Genomic DNA, 27,410 nt, shown 5'->3' with positions numbered 1-27,410 from the left:
CATAAACAATTTACAACTCGTTTGTCTTATATTAATTATACCAATGGATTAATCAAGTCTACATTTTTCCCTAACATGTATCTGTACAGTTCCTATTATTAATGATCTTTTCAGTGGCCATTTTGTGAATAATGTACAGCTTATCCTAATAAAATAATAGCGCCTGTACACATGCATGGATTTACTTGCACTTATAGTGTGTATTTTAAACTATCGTGACAATAACTGTTTACACGTAACAGTGATGACTGTCTCTCCAGTCTCATTCTTGAAGAGTAAGCGAGACGCGATGTTGTCATTTTATGGTACTATTTGACAGGTCGTAAAAATCGGGTAACCTCAAAATGAGTCTCTGTGCGGTATAGTTTATTTTCTTGCCGCAGATCGAAAAAATCTCAACCGTCGCATGAAAATTCAGAAGCTTCTGAAGTTTTTTGATTCATGCATGCAATCTTGCAATTTGCATGACAATACGTGTTTACAGTGCATTTTCGTATTTATATGGCCGCGATAATACGTACTGTCAGCGGTAAATCCATGCACGTGTAAACGGTGTATAACGTATGTAAAACGACAAGCTAATTATAAATAATAAATGTATGTAATCACCATAAATACAAGCTTTCTATGAAAGAATAATTTCTATGTATAACTTCAAGCTTGACTAAAATAAATTCTACTGAAAAATCGTCAAATATTGGTAAGTACTTTCATGATTATATTTTATGAATTATTACTATTTATTGAATTAATAATTAATTTAACCGATTACAAAAATATTCTGCCCTCTATTTAGTTATGTTAATCCTTGAAGTGAAGGTCTTATAAGAGTGTTATCTTTATATTAAACATAAGAATAAGAAATATTCAGTATTGTAATAAAAGCAATAATTATGAAGACGTTATTGTATTGAATTCATCGGTGTCAGAATCTTTTATAAACGCGTGATTTCTGACGTCGTAGAGGGAAGTGTATGATTTCTCAAATTTTGCAGTTGTGGTCTGGGTATGTGTTGTGAATAGTAACCGGTGTTTCTCTGATCGGTTGGACTAATTATAACGCCTCCCTGATTTTGCTGGAAGAATCTGGCTGTAGCCTTTAAGGTACCATCTGGTGATACAACATCTAAGCATTCGCAAGAGATACTCGAGTCAGACATAGTCGGATCATGATATTTTGATACTACCAACAAACTTTCTGTTGATTTGGTTGGAGGGGTATACCTATGGTGTCCGTGGTGCTGCAAATACATACCGTGCTGGATCTGCTTTTCATTGGCTGAGTGTCTGTACGCCCGGTGTTCTTGGGCGCTTTTCGTGCTGTGTGCTCTACTATGTCCTTTAGGGTTACCACTCTGTTTGTTAGAAGCATCCGAATATCCATAACCAAACCCGTATCCGCCGAATGCTTTAGTCGTTAAATTGTCCCAAGATTTGGGCTTACATTGAGGTGGGTATGCTTGATGATGGTGATTATTTAAGTTTTGAACTTTAGGCGGCGTCCTAGAATGCCGCGTATCGTTTGGATTATCCCAGTAAAGTGTATCGCTACTCAAAGATGTTGTATAGCTAGTGACTGAACTCTCACACGTGGGGACTGTTACACTCATCTCACTAGACGTACAAGATTGCAAACTACACTGACTTACCAGACCGGCTCCAAAATTCAAATACCGATATTTGCCCGTTGAGTGTTGAATACTCGGTTGACATTGAGATTTAGATCTAGTCTGAGATGAGGATTCGCGTTTATTACTTTCTCTTTCTGGCAACCTAGGTTTCTCTTTCTTTCGGTGACTGTGTTCTTTATCGTGGTGTTTGTGATGTCTGGATCGTCTTTTAGCACTTGGTACGCAATGCGGATCGCAGCACGGGCTGGCAAGATCATATGCTTCTAGACTGGCACTATCTTGATTATTCTGCGGAGGATAACACGGATTACATCTATGTGAATGATGATGCGAGCCTTTTTTATTGGGCTTGTTACTCGTAGACGTTTGCATGCCGTTTGTTTGATGTACTACTTTCCCGCTTGGAATATGTCTAGAAGTAATATTAATGCTTTGTCCCGTGCAGGGTGTCTTAACAATAAAATGGTGATGGTCACTTTTACTTCTCGGAGGGCCGAGGCTTACCACATAATCACCGCTTCTTGAGGTAGTAGGCTGTAAGATATATGTCCTGTAGTTAGGATCTAAATACTGATAAGTTAATAATATCTGAGATTGCTTGTGTTTGGTCGCAACGTCTTCGGTAGACACTGTCGGCCTGCAGTAAGAATAAGTCACAATATCTTCTTCAGATGGAGTGGTTTCACAGGGTTCTGTACCGTTTGCTTTCTTCCGTTGCGAAGGCAAACTGTGTGTCTTCCACTTTCCATCTAGCATCTCTCTCTCTCTAAGGCATAATCTTTCCAGTTCAGTCATCTTGTCTTGAATGATTCGCTGTAGCTCGATGTATCGTATATGGAGTTCCACCTGAAATATTTAATTTATCGTAATTTACAACAAACACATATTAAAATAAAACAAATTGCGCGGGAGATTGAATTTTGTCAAAATACAATGTAAAAAAATGTAAGTAAATTCATTGATCAAGACTTTAACTTTAATTTTGACGTACGTGCCCAATGTAGGTCAAAATGGAGACTTTATGGTATTTTCAGAGCATACGCCTGGACATTCCTGAAACGTAATTTTGAAGCCTTATTATCCTTTATATTTATTTTAAACATTTGATGACTGCATAAAGTATTTTTATTACATAAAATAGTATTCTTTTAAACATCTCGATCTAATGTTTTAGAATATAGTCATATTTCAGTACATCCATGTGCAGTGGTGTTATGATTTTTTAGATTTATTAATTTTTAAACGCATAAGTCCTTAAGGTAGGCGTCTAATTTTAAAAGGAAGAGAGAAAGAACTTGACGTAATGTGTTTTTCTTAATAGAACGGCTGCATAACGTCAACGGTTCCGTATCGCGCTTTATGGTTTTATTAGATACCTGTATTATTTGTTGCTGAACATACATTTTCTGCTTGGTTTTAAGTTATCTATGGTTGAGTTATATTGAATTACATAGTACTAATATATTTTGCATTTTTTTAGAAGCTATAAGAACGATAATAATAATTAACTATATGTGATATAGGTAGAAGGTTAGGAAGAAACAACGGATGCCCTCGATTCCTAAGGTAATTATCAGAGACACACAAGCCAACACCACCAAGAATGGCAGAGTTCACATTTACGCCGCGTATAAGTCTGAAAAAATATGTAGCTAAATAAAGATCCCTTCTAAATTTTAAGCTACAGTATGTAAGCATCCCTAAGAGAAAATCAGTCGGATAGAGCCATGGATAATATCCATACAGCCGAAAGTAAAGGAGTCTTAAAAATTTCTTTTGGACTCTCTCCACCATAAGGCCGTACTTCAACTGATGCGGGGCCCAAACGATAGACCCACTCTCAAGTCTGCTTCTAACTAATGAGTTATAGAGAATTTTTAGTACCGTAACATCCGAAAAGACCCGGAAGTACGCAAGACAAATTCCAACAACTTTAGCGCCTTTTAGCAAATTGTATATATATGACCACTAAACGTCAGTTTACCGTCAAACGTAATTCCAAGATCTCTTACAAATGATATTCGCTAGAGAACTCTGCCATGCATCGAGTACTGGAAAAACAATACTCGCGAGGCTTTAGTAAACGATAAAACATTGCATTTATCAATATTGAAGTCCAGTTTGTTACGCCTGCCCCAATCTAATATATTATCTATATCAAGTTGGAGTTGACGACAAACGTCGAAGGTGACAACTTCCATGAAGAGTTTCAAGTCGTCAGCAAACAACAAAAACATAGCAATTTTAATTACCAATGCAATGTCATTTATAAAAAATGGCAATGGCCCAAGTTTGAGCCCTGGGGGACACCAGAAAATGTGTAAAAGGTCTGTGACTGATAAAGGCCGTACGAAATGTATTGTTGACGGTTCCTAAAATAACTCCCGAATAGCTTCAAAAATCGATCCGACAATCCAATAAGTTGGAGTTTTTCCATTAGAATATCGTGATCGACTCTGTCAAATGCCTTCGAGAAATCATTGTAAGAACAGTCAACCTGGCTGCATCTATCTAGTACTGACGACACATAATCAGTGAATACCATCAGTTTAGTTTCCGTTGATCGGCCTGCTCTAAATCCATGCTGTTCATTCATTATAAATAACTCAATGTTTGGAGAAATCATGCTGTGCATGATCATCTCCAGAACTTTTGCTGGTGCAGAGAGAACAGCTACCGGCCTGTAGTTTTCTACTGACGACTCTGTACCACTCTTATGAATTGGAGTCACCTTCGACATCTTCCATATTTCCGGAAAGATCCCTGTCTCCGTTGTATTAGTTAGGTATGTTAAACCGTGGTTAAGATAGTTTACGTTAGGGTGATAAAAATACTTACTTTCCGCACACAGTCTTCGAACAAAACAACCATTCTCATTCTGGTGTCACATTGTTTGATGAAATTGACAAGTGTTTTGTGGTCTGACTTCTCCATGTCCGTCCCATTGATGGAGAGGATCACGTCGCCCTCACGCATGCCAGCTCGGTACGCCGGCCCATCAAACTCCACATAGTCCACGTACGTGATCATTTCAATTTCTTGTTCCTGAAACAGTACATTATTGCAACAACAATGGTCGAATTCTTTTTAAAGATTATTGGTTTTCATTTCTACACAGTTTAATGTAAAATTTTAGCCAATGGAATATAATAGGAACAGTAAATGACAAAGAAATGCAGAAGAATAATATTAAATTACTTCAGAATCATTATAAAAATATAAAGGCCAAAAAACACTCCATATGTAAGTTGTACCCTTTAGTCAGTGATGTCCTGTATACGTAAACAGGCACCTGGCCTAGGGACGCTGGCCCCTAGGGCTGATGATAATGTGTCATAGCACTGTCTGAAAGGTTAAATTTTGACAGTGCACATCAAGTGATAATTTATAAACAAAATGAAACTGTCACAATAGGCTAATGTTCTTTTTCTTTAGACAAGCTGTCACCATAATATATTGTTGATTTATCTTTTCTCCCTTATATTTTTATAATAAAGATGCAAGAAGACAGGATTTGAACACTGCAACTGTTACAAATTAGTTACCTATGTACATGATAATTGATTTTCCTTTTGAGATATCGATTTTTAAAATATCAATTTCATAATTTAAACTGGTAAACAAATGTAATTGTTTGATTTTAAGGATACTTTCTTTTTTCCATTGTTTTCGAAATGCGAACAACAGCTGATAAACATTTTTTTGCAATAAATCTAAGTAGGCAAAATAAAATTGGACACATTGGACAGCATTTATTTATAAAATTATTTTCAATAATCGCTTTCCATAAGTTACCGTTTTTAAGTATTTAGTCCATATGATTTTCCAGGTTTCAGACGTAATAGATTATTACATATTGTGTGAAATTGCAAATAGAATGTATAAGTATTTTTAATTAGATTTGACCATTAATGTATGTCGCCTCATTTAAGAATGCAACATTCTTAATTAAATACTTGAATATGTACAAATACCTGTTAACATTTCAATGCATAACAGCAATGCGCAAAATTCAATAATATTATCAAATAATTAAAAAACTATAGAGGTAGAGTAGTATTTTTAGTCCTGAAACATGCGAGGCTGCCTCAGTAGGTAAGCGAAGCGTAAAAAAATACTTAAAGAAACAAGAAAAAGATAATATTAGTAATTTCCAAACTCCGCACGGCCACTGAAACAATTGCAAGATTGAAAAATTCTACTCTAGGTATAAATGACTAGCATGATGGCAACGCAGATAAAACGCAACCGCCAACACTAATTTGAAAGTAACAAATAACATTTACGCACACATAATTAATTTGTGTTTTATAGCAAAACTAAAATAATAAGTAAACGACACAAAAAAATATTAGAAATGAGCAGCAATAATAATAAAAAAGGGTCGCATAAAAATTGCAAGACGTATTGGAAAATTTTATCAAAATTATTGTAGTAGAGGGGCGTTTTTGTACCTTTTTGTAGTGGATGCCATAGCTCTGTAGTGTGAAACCGAATGTCCCATTTTTCTTTTCAACGATTATTGTCCGTCTTCTCCAGTCCTCCTCTGGTTTGGTCACAGCGATCCTGTCCGATTTCACCCGCTCCAAGATCTGGGACTGGATAGAAAGAGAGAAATTTTTTAAAAACTTTTCTTTACTTCTCGTGGCGGGTATAGCTCGGAAAATCAAACAAATTGTGCACTTTTGTATTAAAGCATATTAAGCTTTGGCACAATAATTTTTGATAACCACGTAAAACCTTTTTTCACCTTTCCATGACACATTGTACTAATCTTAATTTTTTGACTTACAGTAATAATATTTTATACTTACTATACCAAAGTGGATTTCCACAAACTAAAATGAGTTATTAGTAACCTTGGTAACTCAATTAATAACACCTAGAATATTTTTACCTCTAATAGTCGATGACTTGAAACTTCAAGTTACTTTACTCATTAATGAGTGAAGTGAATTGGAGTGAGTTGCTCGGGATTTGTGATGTAAATGAGGCGGTACAATTCTTTTTTCTAATGTGTTTGATGAATGTTTTTCAAGGAGGTCGCCATGTCGTGGTGGAAGGCGATACCCGAGGTGGTTTTCTCGAGAGATTATTGGGGACATTCAGATCAAGCATTGCTATCACAAAGCTTGGAAGGCTGAGCATGGTCAACGCGACTATGAAATGTTTAGCTTTTATCGCTTGAGAGTGAGGCAAGCTGTTCGAATGGCCTATCGAACATTTATATGGAATCGGTAGAAGATTGCATTCGTGAAAATCCCAAATCGTTTTGGGATTATATCAAATCATTAAGAAGGGATGGCGGATATGCCGATGTCCTGATGGAAAAACTACAACTTATTGGATTGTCTGATCGATTTTTGAAGCTATTCGGGAGCTATTTTAGGAACCGTCAACAATACGTGTCGTACGGCCTTTATCAGTTACAGACCTTTTACACATTTTCTGGTGTCCCTCAGGGCTCAAACTTAGGGCCGTTGCTGTTCACGATTTTTATAAATGACATAGCATTGGTAATAAAAATGCTATGTTTTTGTTGTTCGCTGATGACTTGAAACTCTTTTTGGAAGTTGTCACCTTGGACGATTGTCGTCAGCTCCAACTTGATGTAGATAATATATTAGATTGGGGCAGGCGTAACAAACTAGAATTCAATATTGATAAATGCAATCTTTTATCGTTTACCAGAGCCTCAAAAGTGTTGTTTTTCCATACTCGATGCATGGCAGAGTTCTGTCACGAATATCATCTGTAAGGGATCTTGGCATTACGTTTGAGAGTAAACTGACATTTATTAGCCATATAGTTACCATTTGTAACAAAGCGCTTAAAATGTTGGGCTTCGTCATGCGTACTTCCCGGGTCTTTTCGGATGTTACGGTATTAAAACTTTTATTTAATTCTTTAGTTCGAAGCAGACTTGAGAGTGGGTCTATTGTTTGGGCACCGCATCAGTTGAAGTATAGCCTTATGGTGGAGAGGGTTCAGAAGAAATTCTTGAGACTCCTTTATTTGAGGTTGTACGGATACTATCCGTGGCTTTATCCAACTGACTTTCTCTTAGGCATGCTTACATACTGCAGTTTGCAATTTAGAAGAAATATTTATTTAGCTACGTATTTTTTTCGACTTATACGTGGTATAAATGAGAACTCTGCCATTCTGGGCAGTGTTAACCTGTGTGTCCCTGATAACTATCTTAGAAATAGAGAACATCAGCTGTTTATTCTCCCAAGGTGCAGAACCAACCTGCCACTGGTAATGCCAATTGGGAGGGCGATAACTATGTTCAACGAAATTGCTTCGGGTGTTGATATATTCCACCTACGTGAGGATGAGTATAGGTGGACGTTGTTTTATAAATTCTTAAAATAGGGTCTGCTTAACTCATCCGGTGTACTTCCTTGTACCTATCTAATTAATATTTTTGTATGTACATATTTCTACTGTTTAATAACATACTATCTATCTCTTTTTTATGTAACACTTACTGTTTTAAGTATATTTCTTTGTTTCTATATGTCATGTTGTGAACGTCTTAAATTTATAATTTGTAACGTCCGCAATATGTTAAAAATAAATAAATTGAATTGAAATTTTTGACAAATTTTGTTCAACTTTTTTTTTTAATAACCATGCCTTTGCTTTTTCGTACAAGGTGGTTGAGAGAGTTAATTACATTGAGTCATTTACATATTCGCATTTAAGGTGGTAAGTATTGAAAAATATGCTCAATTACCGTTTTTAGGTGAACTGAAGTTAATTATATTCCTCCATTTATGTCTTTAATTTTCTTTATGGTCAGAATTAAATATTTTGTGTAGTGCTCTTGTGTTGTTTTGTTGAGGTGTTTGGAGGTAAATTTCGCGGCCATGTTGTCTACACAGATTTTCGACGGCAGTTCATATTTTATATGTCATTAAAAATGGGTGCTACCGGTGCTACCATACTCTGTGGGTGTTGGAGCAACCTGAGGGGAAATCCCTAACCCCAGGAGTAATATGGGAGCGTTGAAGAGTACCTAACTAAGAAATAATATAGAGTTTAAGGTAGCACACCACCATGCTCATCTTTCACGTTATTTTTGTTTTTATTTTGTTATTATTTTTAGTTTGACTGATTTGATTACTAATAGGTACCATGGTGTGATCAAGCAAAATGTTTCCATGTGCAATTTCATGCTTATGTATTATTTAATTTTATAATTTCAGTTCTAAGTGCGGACTACAATTATTTTTACAAAGTGGATCAAATAAAATATTTATGAAATACATACGTTATTTTAATTTTGAAAATTAATGATGTTAAAAAATTACGATAAACGGACTTTTTCACTAAAGTGAATGAGAGAATTAGACTGATTTAAAAAAAAAAATAGTAACAGAAGTAATATTATCACAAACTTCATAATATTATATGAATCATTTTATGGTAATTATTTAGGATCATTAATTTTCAAAATTATAAATGAATGAAATTGTAAAGGTAGGTACTTAGCAGTTTTTTAATCTAATCATTTAATAAAACAATCAAGATTGGTTTCGTCCACTGAGACTTTAGAGCAGTGGTCTCCAAACTCATAAGGATGTGAGCTACTTTCAGAAATTGAATTGTCTGATGAGCTACTTATACATAATCATTCTTTACAATTTTTATCATACCTATGGCCCCCACATTCTGAAGTGGGCCCCCAGGCTAGGATCTTTGGCAGGCCTCCCTACCTATCGCTAAAGATAAAGGCAGTGTGACGCTCTACCATGACCCCCACAAAGGGGGAGCTGACTGGGGGCCCGGGCTCAGGAAGGGCCCGGCGTGGCGAATCGACCATATAAGTGATTTAAACACACATTACAAATTCTCTCGAATAGTAAAAAAAAGTCGCGATTAGGTTAGCGATAGGTAGGGGGCCGTCAAGGATCCTAGCCTGGAGGCCCGCTTCAGGATGTGGGGGCCATGCGCTCTACAGTAGGTGTACCAAATGGTTTACGCGATAAAATTAATGTGTAGATAAAATTAATATAAACACTAAACATATATATAAGTATATATATGTATATGTTTAGTGTTTTTTTTTGTATATTTTAACATATCGATTTGAATTATGGAGTTGTCGAGTATCGATACACAATTAAAAATTAAATCGTACAACCACATAGTTTTAAATAATAACAATATTGAAGAATAATAGCGCCGACTTTTTTTACTATTAGAGAGAATTTGTGATGTGTGTTTATATCACTTATCTCATCGACTCGCCACGCCGGGCCCCTAAACTAGAGCCCTGCCAGCCCCCACATCCTGAAAGGGGCCCCCCGGCCAGGATATTTGGCAACCCCCTACCTATCACTAAGGTTAAATGCAGTGTGATGCTGTATAGTAGCGTTTTGCAAATGATTTTCGAGCTAAAATTAAGGGTATTCAGTGTGTCGGCATACAACAATCAAAAATTTCATTGCAAAACTACTATTTTAAAACGTTAATATCTTTGAGGTTAAATAGCGCCGCAGGCGACCTTTTTTTACAAATTTATGATTTGTATTTATTTAATTTATTTGGTCGATCCGCCAACCGGGGCCCCCCCTCAGCTCGGGTCCCCACGCTAGAGCCCTGTCAGCCCCCCCCTTGTTAGGGCCATGGCCATGATCATACCATACATAGTATTATTATATTACTTAAAATATATTAGGACATCTGACTTAAAATGCGTTAAAATGCCAATAAAACATAAAATGCGTACTTTAAATATTTATTTATAAACAAAATAATAATTTTAAAATATCTTGAAATCAGTGTGAGTAAAGTTAAAATAATTAGTGAAAAGAATGGCGTTCACTTTCCTTCACATTTTTTTTCAATTCTTGGGAGCAATAAAATTTGATAGGCCAAATTATAAATATGATAAAATATCCTACGCGAGCTGTCGCCAATGTCGCCATGAGCTACAGGTAGCTCGCGAACGACCGCTTGGCGATCACTGTTTTAGAGGAACACCGTAAATCACCAATGCACAAACCACAGCCCAAAATGGACGGCCTAAAATAACAAGTACTTGATCACCAAATTTTTCATTGAATACGACAAAATTCTAATTTCCTTTATAAGTACTTAGTTCTATTATAGTTCAAATGTACGTTATGAAGAGTGGAGAGTGATTGGAGTAGTTAATATGTAACTATTAAATTAAAAATAATGCCTCGTCTAGTATTATCAATATTTTTCAACAATTTTATCCACTGCGGCCCCTGAAAAAATAGAAAATGGATAAATTGGCCATTCTTTTAAATACGTTGTGCACCACTGCCGTAAACCATCATAGGTTTTCTTATAATTTCTCACAATCCGGATTTTGCGTGCGGCTGACAAAATGAGCGAAATCGAGAAGAGACTTAAAAAAGCGTTTTTTGTTCTTTTGATTAAAATATTTGATGGCGATTCCCGAATGTTTTAGTGTCGTTGAAATGATAGTTAAAAAAACAAAATTATATTATATGCGTTGGTAGTTTTGCATATAAAATAAATGGCGTATTTTGACGATTTTATTTGGTTACTTACTTTACTAACTGATACGCCTCTTTGCTTGATTACGTCGCATAAAATTAGATCAATAATGATATTCACTTGTAGTAATAATTAAATAAATAGATAATCTAAATAATATATTTCAGAATATATCTATTAAGTATATCATTTTCATCCTAGAACCGGAGTGCAAAGTTATGAAGCATCCTACTCTACTTACTTACGACACATTTTAAAAAGGTTTTTGAGCTACCAATTGAAATTTTTCACTCAGCATCGACTCATTCGAGCCCTTAAGACATACTTAATTATTTCGGAATGTGAACTAGAACCCTAAATTAGAAATTGAGAATCCTCAATCTGAATTGAAACATTTCAAAAATATCGTGGTTTCATATAGGTACGTTGTTTTTTTTAAATTTAATTAGGCGTATGACGTTTTTCTCTGCGCAATTTATGGGTTGTCAACATTTACACGAAAATACAGATTTCCAAATAAAGGACAAATGGTTACCAGACGACAAGGGGAAATCATTTTACACTTGTTATTGGTTAAAGAAAACGGTCACCAAAGCATTATTTGAATCTATCAGTGCATCAACGAAGTGAATTAAAATAATATAGAATAACTAATATATTTTTAGAATTGCCTAAGGCGCCCCTGGATTAACCACTATAGGTTAGGCAACATTACAGGTCGTTTAAATTAAAACTGAATTATTATTCAAGAAGTTGAGTATATTATGTTCACATTCGGGATCCGCGTTTGGTGTCGCCGTTTCCGCGACACCAAATAAGAATAAATTCATTTCCAAATCAGAAATCGTGCATAACAGACCGAACAATAAATAATAGCTGTATTAAAATTTATAATTTCTACAGAAGCATTTGTTTGTTAACACGTGACATTCAATGTGACTTTAAAACTGAGTTTGTCTAGTGATAATTCATGGCGGGCGTTTATAATGGCCAAAATAGAAAAAGATTTTTTTCAAAGCAGGCCCAGACCATTTTACGGTGTGCTCGTCTGACGGAATAAGCCCAATACCCCGTTTACACATGCATAGATTTACTGTAGACAATAAGAAAATGTATTTGGAAATATGTATTATCCTGCAGTTGGCAAGATTGCGTGCATGAATCAAACAAGTTTGGAAGGTTCCGAATTCAACGCGAACGTAAGATTATTTTCGATCTGCGTCTGTGCAGTAGAGCGATAGTGGCGAACGTGCCGGTAAAAAAATGAACTACTCAGATTTTCAATACGACCTGTCAGATATTACTATAAAATGACAACATCGCGCCTCGCTTACTCTTGAAGAATGAGATTGGACAGCAAATTACGTGTAAACAGTTATTGTCATGGCAGTTAAAATAAGCACGATTTCAGACAGTAATTCCATGCACGTGTACAGGCGCTATTAATCTTTTTCTGTTTTTTTTTTTTTTTGTAACCGGACAAAACAGAACGTGACAAAACAGAACGTGACAAAACAGAACATGACAAAACAGAACGGCCAGGGTAAAACAAAACATGAATTTTTGTGGAATCTATTAATTAAATACATACATATTTCTCATTATTTTCCTTCATACTAAGGTAGACACTAATAATATAATGAACGTCCTATGTACCTATCATCAACTAGACGTGTAGGTAATTCAACAGATGATTTCATCATCAGCCCCAAGATTCAATGTGAGTCTTGCCTCCACGAAAATATCTCCACCCCTTACTATCTAGAGCAGGGGGAGGCAAACTTTTTGGATGGAGGGCCAAATTCAAGAATTCAAAATGAGCGGCGGGCCGCAAGTAAAATATCATTTTTAGATATACACTATTTATTATCACGAAAAATAAACATTACAAAAAAATTAATGAGAAGAATGAAACTGATGTACATTTTTTAAAATTCAGGTGTTAATTTTGTAGTTTATATTCTCAAAACTGCTTGTAAATGGGCATCGGAGATATTTGATCGTAAAGAATTTTTATTGAGGTTCATGATCGAAAATGTTTGTTCTTATATATAGGTTGATCCAAAAATAACGAACATTTTTCTTGCATAATCTTTAAGTTGGTCGAATTTATCTGAATTAAGGGCATTGTAAAATTTGGAGATTTCTTCACGGCGATGCAATTCTCTTAAATCAGTATCACACTGCAGATCAATAATCTCAAGTTGTAGCTCTGTCGGACACTAATAATATCTATTGAAAATGGATCGCGTACTATTGCTAAACAAATTTTAATCTATTGTCAATATTTTTTTTTTAAATTATAAAAAAGTTATTCGTAATCAGAAGTAACACTTAATGATGGCGGGCCGCAAAAAAATACCCGGCGGGCCACATGCGGCCCGCGGGCCGCAGTTTGCCCCCCTCTGATCTAGAGCAAGCTCTTTCCAATATCTTTATCCGCAGGGATGCTGTTTCTTTTTCTACGAAGTCCAACCACCACACTCTAGTTCTACCGTTGATAAGTATCTACCCAAAGAGAGTGTGAAGCGGACCGGAAAGCAGCTGCGGTTCATGAAATCCACGAGATTATCGCCCCACCTCGTGGGAAAATAATTTAATCGTCTTAGCTGGTAGGACATAATATTACTAATACACTTAAAATTCGATAAATATATTAATATTTTCAGAAAAATATCAAACGCTCCAATCCGCAAAATTATCCATTTCGAGCGCTGTACCTACTTAAGTCATGATTCATGAATCATGATACTACAAACAATTAACTCGTGATAAGTGAATTCATCGTCATCTGTACTACGATTCAGGTCTACCAATAATCTTTTCCCCTTCAGCGCATCTATTCTATACACAAGAAAGCTTTCGGCCGCTACGGCAGCTATCTAGGGTAGGTTTGTATCGAAGTATTAGCACTTATTATAACAATATATTGTAACGATTATAACAGTCATAACTGTCTATCTCATTGTAATAATTATAACTAATTTACATAGTGCTAATACTTCGATACAAACCTACCCTAGATAGCTGCCGTAGCGGCCGAAAGCTGTCTTGTAGAGAGAAGCCTCTTCGGTGGATAGGTGTCTTCCTTCATTCCTGTGGCATGGCCTCCTCAACGGTGACATGGCCCACAATCGCGTGTGAGTCTATACAACGCATTGGTATCTTAAGTTCGAGATTGTATCTATCTTTCTTGTAATATACATACAACTCCGAAGATCCTTCTAAATATCTACCCTTAAAAAAATAAGGTAGCTTGGCTCATGTACTTTAAGTACATATGCAATAATTATTGATATCTACAAGATATCAGAAAATCATCATCAACCGCGGGGTTTATATTATTATATATAAAATCCCGTGTCCGGAAACTTCTACGTATGCAGATCGCCGTATCTCACTTCACCGTGAAATATTGTATATGGGACCAGTCTCAGGAAATAAAAACTAGAATTGAGATCGCAAGGAGCGCCTTTCTCAAAATGAGACGCCTCCTTAGCAATCGACACCTTAACCTAGGTCTGAGACTGCGTATGGTACGTTGTTATGTTCTCTCAATTTATTTTCTATGGTATGGAAGTATGGACGTTAAACCAAGAGATGTCACGGAGATTTGAAGCTTTCGAGATGTGGCTGTATAGACGCATCTTTAAAATTCCTCGGACTGACCGGGTGACAAAATTGAAGTTCTCAATCGAATGGGGAAGGACCGAGAAGTTCTACGTAGTATCAAAACCAGGAAACTACAGTACCTCGGCCACATTATGTGAGGACAAAATGTACAGCATTCCCCAACTTGTCATTCAAGGAAAGATCAACGGCAAGCGTAGCAGAGGACGGCGACGCATTTCGTGGCTTAAGAACATCCGTGATTGGTACGAGTGCAGCTCCACTGAATTGTTTCGGTTAGCAGACGACAAAGCTAAGATCGCCTTGATGGTGGCCGACCTCCGCTAGGGTATGGCACAAGAAGAGAGATAAAAACATAATTAATACAATTGAATGTCTCTGCGATTAGCGAATAAGCGATTTTTAGAGCCCGTGATTTTTCCCGATATGGTAACACTGGAGTCTAGTCCGCTATTCAAATTTTCTTACTAAACGTCGTAAACATCAGATGATGTTTACAATTTTCAAAGATGCCATCATGGGAAATAGATTAGAAATAATATTACATAATAAATATTACCATTTTCAAATTATTTATAAGTAATAATTTTATTTAACAATACAACAACAATAACTGTGTATAAATACATATTATTATCATTCTAATTTGATTAACTACGCTTTTTAATCAAAACTTTATTGATTGTAATAAATATCTTTTATCGTATTTTCTACTAACGTTTTATTGTTTTGTTATTTTTGTTTTGTTACGCCAAAGAAGTATAACTTCTAACGCGCGTACATAAGTACACACACAGATTTTTAAATCAATTGTCTCTCAAATATTGAATCTTCTCACAATGTTATAAGTAAGTGTGTTTTCAGAAATATGTCTAATAATTATTGCAAGTGAGAGTTTGTTTTAAAGGTTTCCAGATCTGGTCGATCAGATCAAATATGTTACTTATAGTGTGAGTTCAATTTGACACGTAATATTTATCGGTGACACTTTTGGGATACTGAAGATGGTATTATTATTCTAAATAATCTAATAGTTATGTCGTTTTCGCCATAGAATCCCAGTGCCCTTTGGCTTAGCACCCTCGATATATTTGTGCATGTGTCCGCGCGTGAAATAATTATTGTCCTACGGCATAATGTTATGTATTGAGTTTATCTCGAGACGGCCTCGACATAGCAACTAATTTTCGGCCATCAATGAGGTCGACCGATCCAAAAATACAAACGATATAAACACTATGCAAATAATATGGCATTTGTAAAAAAATATCTTTATCAATACCGTTCATTAAATTATCAACGACGGAATAAATCTTCCGAATAAACACTGTACTTTAAAATAGCTGATATTAGATACCTATCAATGGTAAGATGTAGCTATCTAATTTAATTAAAAAAACGTAAACTTATACTATTGAAAGGAATACAAAACGGCATTTTTCGTATTAAGTACTAATGCAGTTAATATCTTTTTCTTGTCTCTATAATCCGAATGGGAAATAATCACAGAACATATACCTAATAAATAGAATTCCGACAGGCTATATACCAATACAGTACATTTTGACGCAGGTTTTTGAATGTGTGAGTGTCCTACGAAAAGAACCACGTATTATAGTGTGTGTAATACACCAATATTAAATAAGCGTCGATGCATAAACTGAGAGCAATTGTTAGTATTCGACGTATGACGTATTCTTGACACGTGTTAAAATTTATCTTGTATTCTTCCTCAGTCGAGGTTGGTTGCCAGCTTCTCCTTACCAGTTAGGTATTTCAGTTCCCATTATTTCAGAGTTTCCTGGAAATAATGCATTTAAATGTTCACGAAAGTCTTCGCGTCAATTACATGTCATGTCTCGTTCTGATTGATTAGGTCACTCGAGTCACAGGGAACATTAAATGTTCTTCTTCGAAATTTTCTTTTCTTCGATCTCGTTCACGAAGAATGATCGCTTCTGCCTTCGGAGCGTTCTTTAGAATTGTCACCAGTGGCGCGTTTAGTGACGGGAATGGGACGATTTGGCACCGCGAACTGGCCTCCGCCGATTGGCCTCCGGTAATTGGCCGCCGGTACAATCGGACGCCGGCCCAATTGGACGCCGACCCAATTCGACACCGACCCAACTGGCCTCCGGGAGATTGGACGCCGCACAGTTGAATTAAATGCGCAAAGGAATAGACGTACGTTACGATTTGTTGGAGTAAATAAGCAAGTCAGTTTATTATGCTTCTATCTTCTCAGTAGGTGTACCTTATACATTTCGAGGTTGACACATTTTTAATATAGATTGAGAAAAATTATTATGCCTGATGATGTTTATTAAAAGAAAATAATTCTTCCCTCGCTAAAACTTAAAGATGTGCATAATCAATTAATTTATTGTCTATACATGGGTACTTATTTATATTTACAACAAAAATTAAAAATAATGTTAGATGTAAGAATGAAAATTACATTATATTTCAGCGTTTTATCGACTACTTAGGTACTGGGTGCCGGACGAAATCCCGAAGGCCGAAATCCCGAATGCTGAAATCCCGAATGGCCGAAATCCCGAAAAATGAAAAAATACAAACATCAATAATTGCGGAAATTTTGCAAGGGAGACAAAAACCCATTTTTTGTGGAAATATAAAAAATGTAAAATACAAACATCAATAATTGCGCAATCGTGAGCGCAATTTTTGTAAGAGAGACAAATCCCATTTTTTCGGAAAATGGGTTTTTCTGATTGCGCATTTTTTTTCAGGAGAGACCATTTTGTAGAACGAATGGATTTTGTGCATCTTACAAAAATTGCGCAATTCACGATTGCGCAATTATTGATGTTTGTATTTTACATTTTTTTATATTTCCACAAAAAATGGGTTTTTGTGTCTCTTGCAAAAATTGCGCAATTATTGATGTTTGTATTTTTTTTATTTTTCGGGATTTCGGTCTTCGGGATTCCGGCCATTCGGGATTTCAGCGTTCGGGATTTCGATATTCGGGATTTCGGCTTTCGGGATTTAGGCTTTCGGGATACCTAGTACCTAAGTAGTTTATCAATCAAACTACTAAAACATTTATACTTAGCAGATAACTTACTTAATATTTTGTTTGTAATTTCATACTACTCGTATCTTAAAATACGCATTTATGCATAATAATATACATGTTTAAGCTTTATTATAATATTAAGTCGATAAAACGCTGAAATATAATGTAATTTTCATTCTTACATCTAACATTATTTTTAATATTTGTTGTAAATATAAATAAGTACCCATGTATAGACAATAAATTAATTGATTATGCACATCTTTAAGTTTTAGCGAGGGAAGAATTATTTTCTTTTAATAAACATCATCAGGCATAATAATTTTTCTCAATCTATATTAAAAATGTGTCAAGCGCGAAATGTATAAGGTACACCTACTGAGAAGATAGAAGCATAATAAACTGACTTGCTTATTTACTCCAACAAATCGTAACGTACGTCTATTCCTTTGCGCATTTAATTCAACTGTGCGGCGTCCAATCTCCCGGAGGCCAGTTGGGTCGGCGTCGAATTGGGTCGGCGTCCAATTGGGCCGGCGTCCGATTGTACCGGCGGCCAATTACCGGAGGCCAATCGGCGGAGGCCAGTTCGCGGTGCCAAATCGTCCTAGACCCTTTAGTGACGTAAAGGCCCGACGCCTTGACTAATTATGAGGCCTCACACGATTAAAAATGAAGAATCTAATACTTATAAATGTTCAAATAAATCCATGCATTGAAACAAATTAAAATTTTGTTTAAATTATATAATATATATAATAATAGTTTCTTACACATCATACTACATAAGTACATCCGTACAGCATAATACCTACCAATTTAGTATTTGGCAAATACTTTTCATGAATTTATATTTACAATCGAATAGAACGGAAGTATGTGAATTACAATAACGAAGGCATATTTATTCAAAAACCTCTGAATATTTATGTATAAATCTCGACGACTCTATAAAACTACGGAATCTACCGTCAAAGATGTGTGTCTGGTTTTAACTCTTCGGAGGCCCCTTTTATATTTTCTCACGAATCGGTTCATGTTGCGTTAGGGAAATGCGCCTCTAAGTGTCACAAGCACCTAGCATACGCGTGAGCTCCAAAAATGGCGCCCCTTTTTCTTTAAGTGCCTATGTATGCGTCACATCTAAATGCAGGGCTTTTTTGTAATGTAACGCGGTGGAACGGCGTTCCGGCACCTTTTTTCACATTCAAATATATGATGTTTTAACAACTTTAGTTGTTTATTTCTATTAATGTTTGTTTTTAAGTTTTTCGTGCGCTTCGTGGCATAAGAAAAGTTACTTTAAATGATATTTGAACATAATTTTCTTTAGTAGGTAAGAAGTTTGGCAAGAAGTGACTTCCGGCACTTTTATTTTTCAAAAAAAAGCCCTGTTTAAATGTATGTAAATATTTTTACTAAAACTAATATATGCTCCACGAATCAGTCATGATCCGTGGGCATCAAAGCCGGTGTACAACTATTATCTCACGGGTAGCCTCTGGCCTGCATGTCAAAAGTCAGGCGTACGTGAAAGAAGCATGTATATTCTTAGCAGATATTTTTTTTGGAGAATTGGGTGTTAGCCAAACCTATTAAAACCATACTGTACATATTTAAATGTCAATTTTGTAGACGCATTATTCCGATGACTAATGGGAAACATTAAAACTCGTCCGTTGTTAAGGCGATACTTCAGTGAAACGGCAAATAATTTTCAACTACCTATAGGCGCGACGAAATTTTGGACTCGCTTTCAGTCGGAGATCGAACGTCGAGGGTGTGAATACGTCAATTTGTTTCGTGATGGCGACGGGGGTATTAATTCTTAAATCGTGTAAAGATGACTAAAAACGTTACCCATTTACTTTAAAAAGAAAAATGTCAATGAATATATTATTATTGTTACTAATAGAACATGGTGTGTAAAATTCCCACCTCCGCTCCCGTTATGTATATGCAGCCACGTCATACGCGGCCGGCTAACATAACCCTTACGTGTGCCAGATCAAAGAATTTAAGCCCTCATTTTGTCCCGAGCAGAGCCGCACGGGACTGGTGATGCAACCTTGCACCGAAGTGCGAATGCATGATGTTAATTTATATGGCAACTATCAGAGTGACTTTAATTTGAAGAGTCGCAAGGGGAGTCGAGAGTGTCCCGCCCTCCGTACGCCTGGCGAATTTAGTAAAGGCCGCAAAATTGGCCTCGGTTGCCACCATGTCCGCGTGTCCTATTGGGCCCGAATGGGGTCGGACCCGGGCAAACAATTCCGCTCGTTCGGGGCCCATAAGTGGACAGTCCCACAAGACGTGCTCTGCGTCCTGCTGGTCGTATCCACATGAGCAACCCGACCCATGTCCTGTCAAACCAAACCCCTGCAGTTTGGCCGCAAAGTTTCCATGGCCAGTCATGAATTGACTAATCCAGTGGGTCGGCACCAGTCTCCTCGTCATGTGTCTCACCGAGACATCTGGAAAGTATAGAAATGTCTGGCGGCCCTTAGAGGAGGCCACCCATCTCGCCTGCCATGCCGCATATGCGGTCTTATAGACCAGCTCAGATACAGTCTTTCTGTAGCTCACGCCCTCCACTCTCGATGACGGTGTCAGAGGGACACCGGCGAGCGTTGTATTGATCCTCTTCATAAGGAGAGTGATCGATCCTCTAATTTGAACGTGCAAGTCGAGGGGAAAGACCCCCGCAAGGACCGCCAGGGCATCCGAAGATGTGGTCCTATAGGCCTTAGTAAGGCCAATCAGAGCAGCCCTCTGTCCGCTAAGCAGAGCCTTCTTCACAATTGTCAGCGAGGCTTTGGTGTGCCACACGCTGGAGGCATAGCCAGCGATGCCCATGAATATAGCCTCGTAGGCGATTCTCAGGGCCCGAGGCTTTAGGCCCCAATTGTTGCCCGCCAGGCGAGCAACCTTCTGATAGGTTGAGTTGGCCTTAGCCACAATTACTTTAGCATGCTTCAATAAGGTCTGCTTCTCGTCCAGAACGACCCCCAAGTAGGTCACCTCTCGATAAAACCTTATAGCAGAGTCGCCGAAGCGCACTGCGGGTGATCGCTTATTTAATTACTAATGGAACAATAAACAGAACATTAAATGGACGCATGTTGGATTTATATGACAAATTATATTTCGGTCGGCATGCGTCATTTACACCCGCGACCCGAAATCCGCGCATCGCCTAGCGACGATCTTTATAGACCATGCCGCAACTGAGGTATAGCCTTAATATCCATAATATAATATTAAGTGATGCATAACCTTTTTATCGGTGGAACAATTTATACATAGATTGTAGGCCATATTGGAAACAAGAATAATATTTTTCATTGGCGACACTTAGTGTCGCCAATGAAAAATATTATTTTATATAATATTATATCAGTGGTGATGACTGTAGTAAATAGCACGGAAGGGCTATGCCCAATGCGGTCGCGCCCTTGCGCAATTTTCATTTTGATGACAATGCGTCGCTATAGGATTTGTTTCCCGAATATCCATTTTTGTCGAAATCGACATTTTAATGCAGCTCGATTTCTTTTATCGAACTCTACCGAAATCATTTATAAAAACAATATATTTTTATCTAGGAACAGAGATATTTTTTTAAAAAACCCGAATACGCCATGTTAAGTTAAAATTACTCCGTGGTGTTCTCCCGAATGTCCAACTATGCGTACCTGAATATCCAAGTTAATTTCGGTCGAAAAATATCTCTGGCTGAGTTTTTATTTCCCGAATATGACTTTTAGCCAATCAAACCGCCCTGACGCCGTGCATCTCGCTCCCACATTCACTCTGTCTAGCTCTAAAACAATCACGCCCACTTTCATATTTTTTGGCCGTCCGTAGTCCTCTTTCAAATTTCGTCTTATTGATATTGTTTTTAAAGTTACTATTGTTTTAATAGTGAATTCATCAAATTTGAAGAGATCATTCATAGCTGATACATCACCAGTTCGTCCTGAACTTACAGTAGAGTTATGGAAGTGAGTAATTTAACCTAAATAACTGCATTTTGTTTTGATAAATGACACAAAATCCCAACGGTTATATGAATTCTACAGTGTGACCCGGAAACTACTATGACGTAAAAAATAATTATTATTTCAAATTATTATTAATCAAACATTGTTTGTCTTTATTTTACTTTTAATCTAAGTATTTCTATGAAAATAAAGGCGATGCTATTATTTATTTTTGAATGCGCTGATAGTTAATTTAATTTAATATGTATGTTAGTAACTATTTATTTGGTGAATATTATATACTTGGATATTGGTACCTATCTAATATTAGCAGCCAATGGTAATTAATTTATACATGCTATTATTTTGTGTTGTTATTCCTTACAATAGTAAATATATAATATTATTTGGTGGTTTGTAATAAGTTTAATTGTTAATAATAGAAATATATAGATATAATAATATACAGATATATATACATAGATTTTTTTTTTGGAAAAAGTATTAATATAAACTTGTTAGCCAGTACGAGTTAGTACCATCATAAAATATTGGAGAAATCTGTGACGTCGGTTAGTAATTGAAGTAGTAGATACCTACTTTTATTTAATAAACAAAAACCGATCGCCGATAGTTGCTTGATTTTGAAGAGTGCTGATGAGCAGGTATTAAAAGGCTAATAGTTAAAGTTTGTCGTCATAAGTATGTCACCTCATAGCATATTGGATAATTCGTGGACTGGGGCGTAAACCCAGGAGATGCAGGGTCGATTCCTGCCGGGTGTCTTACTTTTTTCAAAAATATATTTTCTATTGGTTATAATATATTTTCTCAGAAGTGATTTTAAAAATGATGTATATTCAATTATTAGAATGGTACATTCTTAAAACTTGTGAATTATTCGTTCAATAAAAAAATAGTTAATTACTTAAAAACTATTTTATTACTTAATCCGAAAAAACCCGAAAAAGCGATTGCCGCATGTTATTATTACATACGAACTTGGGTAATTATGATCATTAAGTATTTAAATAGTAGAAGTAATTATTAACAATTATCGTGTAAATAAAAATAACATTTGACGCGCGTACTTTTTGACCACTCAGTAATCCGTGGGCCGTGCAGCAATACGCTACGGTCTTAAATCCCGAATGTCCTTGTTTTGTCCCGAATATCCATTATTCTGAGAGAGCGCTAAAAAATTCCCGAATATCCACAGTGAGTACTTGTAAATAAAACGCATTTTCTGTGCATTTAATGATTTATACCAGTATATTATTCTTGGAATCTATTCTTAGATAATGTTGCAATCATACAATGTAGAAAGAATGATTGATACATCTACTGATATTTAAATATACGACAATGAAATTTGTTTTTCGTCTCCTGTAAAATTGACATTTGGTCTATTCGGGAAACAAATCCTATAGCGACGAATGGACGAGGTGACCCTGCTTAATTGCGCTACAGGATATTTCAATAAGCTCGACCAACATGATTATAAAGCGACGACGCTGGATTATCCAGAATGGATAAAATTGCTAAAAGGGTCAAATATATTACGTCAAAGGTTGTAGAGCCAAAAATAATATTTGACTGAAAGTTTTCAGATTGCGTTTTGCGTGTCGAATTGATCAGTGAAGGCAATAAAATTGCACGCGTGGACAGAAACTATTAGCTACTCATTGTGATATTGAAACTTTACAATCACAATGGCAATATGAGCGACAACTACTGTGGATTTTTCTTTTATTTATTCAAAGAGTAAAGTTCTTTTAAATTCTGAAATTATTATTTTTTTAAATCGTCATCCGTCAGAAATAAGCGCTAATTTTTCCGCGAACAGCATTTTGAAATAAGAAAAAGTATCTAATAAATTATTTAAACATTGTGTATAATAAATAAAAGCAATATGTTAAATCTCGTCTTTCTTGCACTGGAAAAATAAATTTATTATCGCATGTTATAAATTAATTTAATATCTACCATGTAATTATTCAATTTCAAGGTAGGTAGGTAACCAATGTTCCTAATTTATTCATTTATTACAACTGTAAAATTACAAGATAGTCCTTTGGTCACGTTATTATGATAGTGACTGATAACGCTGGGATCAGGGACGGAGAACCTATAAAACGCGTGACACCGAGTGCCACGCTGAAAATTTTTGTACGACACGCGGGTACTGTCCAGGTTCTAATTATATTGACATCTACGCTGCCCCCTTAAGGGAAAGGGCAGTGTCAGACGACAGTGTTAGTGTACAGATAATGCTCTGCGTGAAATTCTGAACCATTTGACATAAAGTCAAAAGCAGTACCTATAAAATTTATTTCAGTAGGTATAAAAATCGACATATTGTTTTTCGTTTTTTTTCACGAAAACGGTAGTTATTCTAAACAAGGAGACATTATAACGGGATTCATAAGCAAAACATAGTATCAATTGAAAATATTCTGTTTTTTGCTTATACCATAAATCAAAAGATTCATCCGCATTATTGAAAAAATTCTTAAGTCAATGTCATTATCTCAAAATGTGACTTTCGCAAATACTTTTTGCATATGGGGGGGGGGGAGTGTAACGTTATGGCGTTGTATGCGATGACAGTATTACGTCACGCGCATTTTACATCCAGACGGTATTGCAACGGCCTTAGTTCCAGAAACGGCCGCAGTGACGTGTACGTCTCGATATAAAAGTCGAAGTCTACTTTCAATTTTGAATGGGATTCGCAGGTTTTTAGTTCATTTAATTAAATCAATCTACTGATTTTTTCTTAAATTCCCATCATTTGGAGATACTGACTTGATTTATCTATCGACTTACGAACAAAATGCATACCTACGTGACAATTGGAAAAATATTTTTATTGATATACAATATGTATGTAATAAATATAATACTATTGTAAAATGTAGTTTTAAAAGAATCGTTGAATTTTAATTCAATATAAATATACTCAAACCGCTTTTTTTGTCGATGAATTATTTCAAAGTGAAAGTACACACATGATTCGACTGTAATATGTGTAGGTTTCTCTTATAAATCGCTTCTTGAAAAAATCTTAACTAAAAACTGAGAATACATAAATTGATATCAGACAAACAATAAATATCTCACTAAAAAGATTTTTTTCTGAGTAAATTTAGAAAAAAATATTATAAAAGTAAATTTATAGTTGTGTAAAAACCGCCATTTTTTAAAAAAAAATATTTTCCTAAAACGCGACAAAAAAAAAGCTTTTGCATATAATTTGTATAAAAAGGTTCAATATCCCTGTGCAATATAACAATTCAGTGGCTTACAAAGTAACGGCCATAATAATATGTTGTTTATGTAAATTGTAAATAGAGGAAAGAATTGATTTCTTTTCTGCGCGTCAATTTTTGAAAAAAAAATCTATGGCAATTCACATATTACGAGACCATAATAATTTCAATCTTCTCTTGCCCATTTCTTCAGAAACGTACTCGAGGATTTTTTTACTGTTCTTTCCAATAACTTGGTGACGATCGAAGATGAAGGGTTGTTTCTCCGGGTCAGTAAAAATATAGTAGGTAGGCACAGTTTTAATTGGTTTTGCAAAATAAAATAAATCGAATCGAATAAAGGATTTTACTCTAAAGTGTAAAAAAGGACAAAAAGTCACAGTAATTATACTGCCACTGCCACTGACAATTTTTTTCCAGATAGGGTTAAAAATAAGCTAGTTGGTAGAAAAACTCTATATTTTCCAATAATTTTACATTTAATTTATTGGTAAGTTATTATAAGGTACACAAAGCCAGCATGTTGATTTTCATACAAATTGATGTAATTAATATTCTAGCTTTTTTATGAGAAAATATAAGCTGTTTGCGTTGTCGAAAAACGCTAGATTTAACACCATATGCCAGACGCGTATTTTGCAAGCTAGATGTATCTACTTATATTTAAAAAAATGATACATCTGGCAAGAAAAGCGCTAAGTTTGCAACGCTGCTCTCCAATGTTTTAATATATGGATTAGATTATTTGGAACAGGGTTTCTCAACCTTTTTGAGTCATGATCCATTGATTAAAAAGTGTTATTTAGAACGTAATTTTTAACTTCCCTTAAAATTATTTTGTGACCAAGTTACATTCAATTTGTCGGGCAAGTGAGTGAACGATGGGAATTCGATTTATTATTTTCCAAAATTTTCACCTGTTAATTTGAAAATTAACATTACGCCATTTTACCTTAACAATGTCGTTGTTAATAGCTTCGGTAGAGGGCCGAATCAATATTACGTCGGGCAATTTTTCCACCAAACAATTTTAGTACAAGTTATATATAATGAGTATCAAGTTAAATATTATATGGTTAGGTAAATAATAATTACGAATGAATCGAATGGCATTCGTGACTGTTGGCAGATAGCGGCTGCAAAAACAATATACACAACAGCCCTGAGAAAATTGAGACTCGTAAGAAGTACTGCAATGGAAAAACATTATACTTAAATATTATTTTGCGTTTCACAACATCAAAATAATGAATGCGGTGCATTTAAAAAAATATATACATCATGTTTATATATAATATGTACATCAAATGAAAAAAATGGTAAGAGAATCATAATATTATTAATTGGTATTTGTTATAAGTTATATTATTAAAAATCTCAGTGCGTATGGAGGGTAAAATATTTATCTACATCTACACATTAAAATGTTATTGTGTGGTAAGTAATACATTGTAATTGTTAGACCACATTTACTATAAATTAATTACTATAATGAATGTAAATTATATTATAATATTGTCAATAAAGCACTTAAATCATAGATACATAGACACCACAACATAAAGTGAATAAATAATATGTATAACGAAAACTCACGGTGGTACTGAGCATTATTATAATTCCGTTGTCAATAAATAGTGTATTCAGCAAGTTTAATCACTACTTAATTAAAAATATTCCGTATCTTTGCAATGTTGTTATTATATGTGCAGTTGCGAACGAACTGTCGTGTTAATTACTTTTCATCGACGGTTGAAAACAATGACAGAAAAACACGAGCGCTCTTTGGAATATGAAGGACACCGCATGTCTGTCTACAATATATAAGTGTCGTTTGTTTACGACAAATTTGCGCGGTCGATTTATCGTTAGATGGAATAAAATGAAAATGAATAGATTCTTACGGAGGATGCTTCCAGGTCGTCGTCTCCATGTTCAGAGTGGCCATGCCTCTTCGTGGCGCCCCCTCCAACCGACGGACACATCCTGTGCACTTTCTCATTCAGCTTCGGCGAATCCATCTTGTCATTAATAATCTATTAAAATTAAGATTACGTCATTATTTCAAGAATAATAATAATTTCCGCGGTCGCGGCGCCGGACTTGTTTCTTTTCATCGCGCGGCGCTGATCGATTGCGCCCTTACAGGACGGCGATGTATCCCTTTCGTTCGAGGCGGATTTTCGGCGATGTAACAATACACCCCGATAACATCTTTCTAGGTGTCAACCGACTACTTAATAACAGCAACAAAACGAATATCTTTGCGCGTGAATTTATTATTATTTTTGAGATTTGAAAGCAATATGCTCGGAGCGGTGTGTTCTTGGTGAAAAACGAAAATTGAGTC

At 35.6% G+C, this 27,410-nt stretch overlaps 1 protein-coding gene across 1 annotated transcript; it reads right to left on the bottom strand.

The window, feature by feature from the left end:
• Positions 1-27,410, bottom strand: ssp6 (PDZ domain-containing short spindle 6). Its single transcript, XM_085945187.1, has 4 exons — positions 26,965-27,410; positions 6,086-6,229; positions 4,470-4,676; positions 1-2,477 (listed from the first exon to the last, which is right to left on the bottom strand). Exons 1-4 carry the CDS (start codon positions 27,079-27,081, stop codon positions 936-938), a joined length of 2,010 nt encoding a protein of 669 aa, XP_085801313.1. The 5' UTR covers positions 27,082-27,410; the 3' UTR covers positions 1-935.

This window comes from Rhyacophila brunnea, unplaced genomic scaffold (genome assembly GCF_057557595.1).
Source record: "Rhyacophila brunnea isolate RB1 unplaced genomic scaffold, BYU_Rbru_1.0 scaffold_1, whole genome shotgun sequence".
Taxonomy (NCBI): Eukaryota; Metazoa; Arthropoda; class Insecta; order Trichoptera; family Rhyacophilidae; genus Rhyacophila; species Rhyacophila brunnea.
This window is presented reverse-complemented; position numbering and strand designations above follow the sequence as displayed.

Bases quoted from the DNA above. Each gene is read 5' to 3' on its own strand.
- ssp6 (XM_085945187.1), bottom strand. From the start codon at position 27,081: ATGGATTCGCCGAAGCTGAATGAGAAAGTGCACAGGATGTGTCCGTCG. The intron at 4,677-6,085 runs GTACAAAAACGC...GTACTGTTTCAG, and splicing joins ATGGCATCCACTACAAAAAG to GAACAAGAAATTGAAATGAT. The intron at 2,478-4,469 runs GTAAGTATTTTT...TAAATATTTCAG, and splicing joins TCGAAGACTGTGTGCGGAAA to GTGGAACTCCATATACGATA.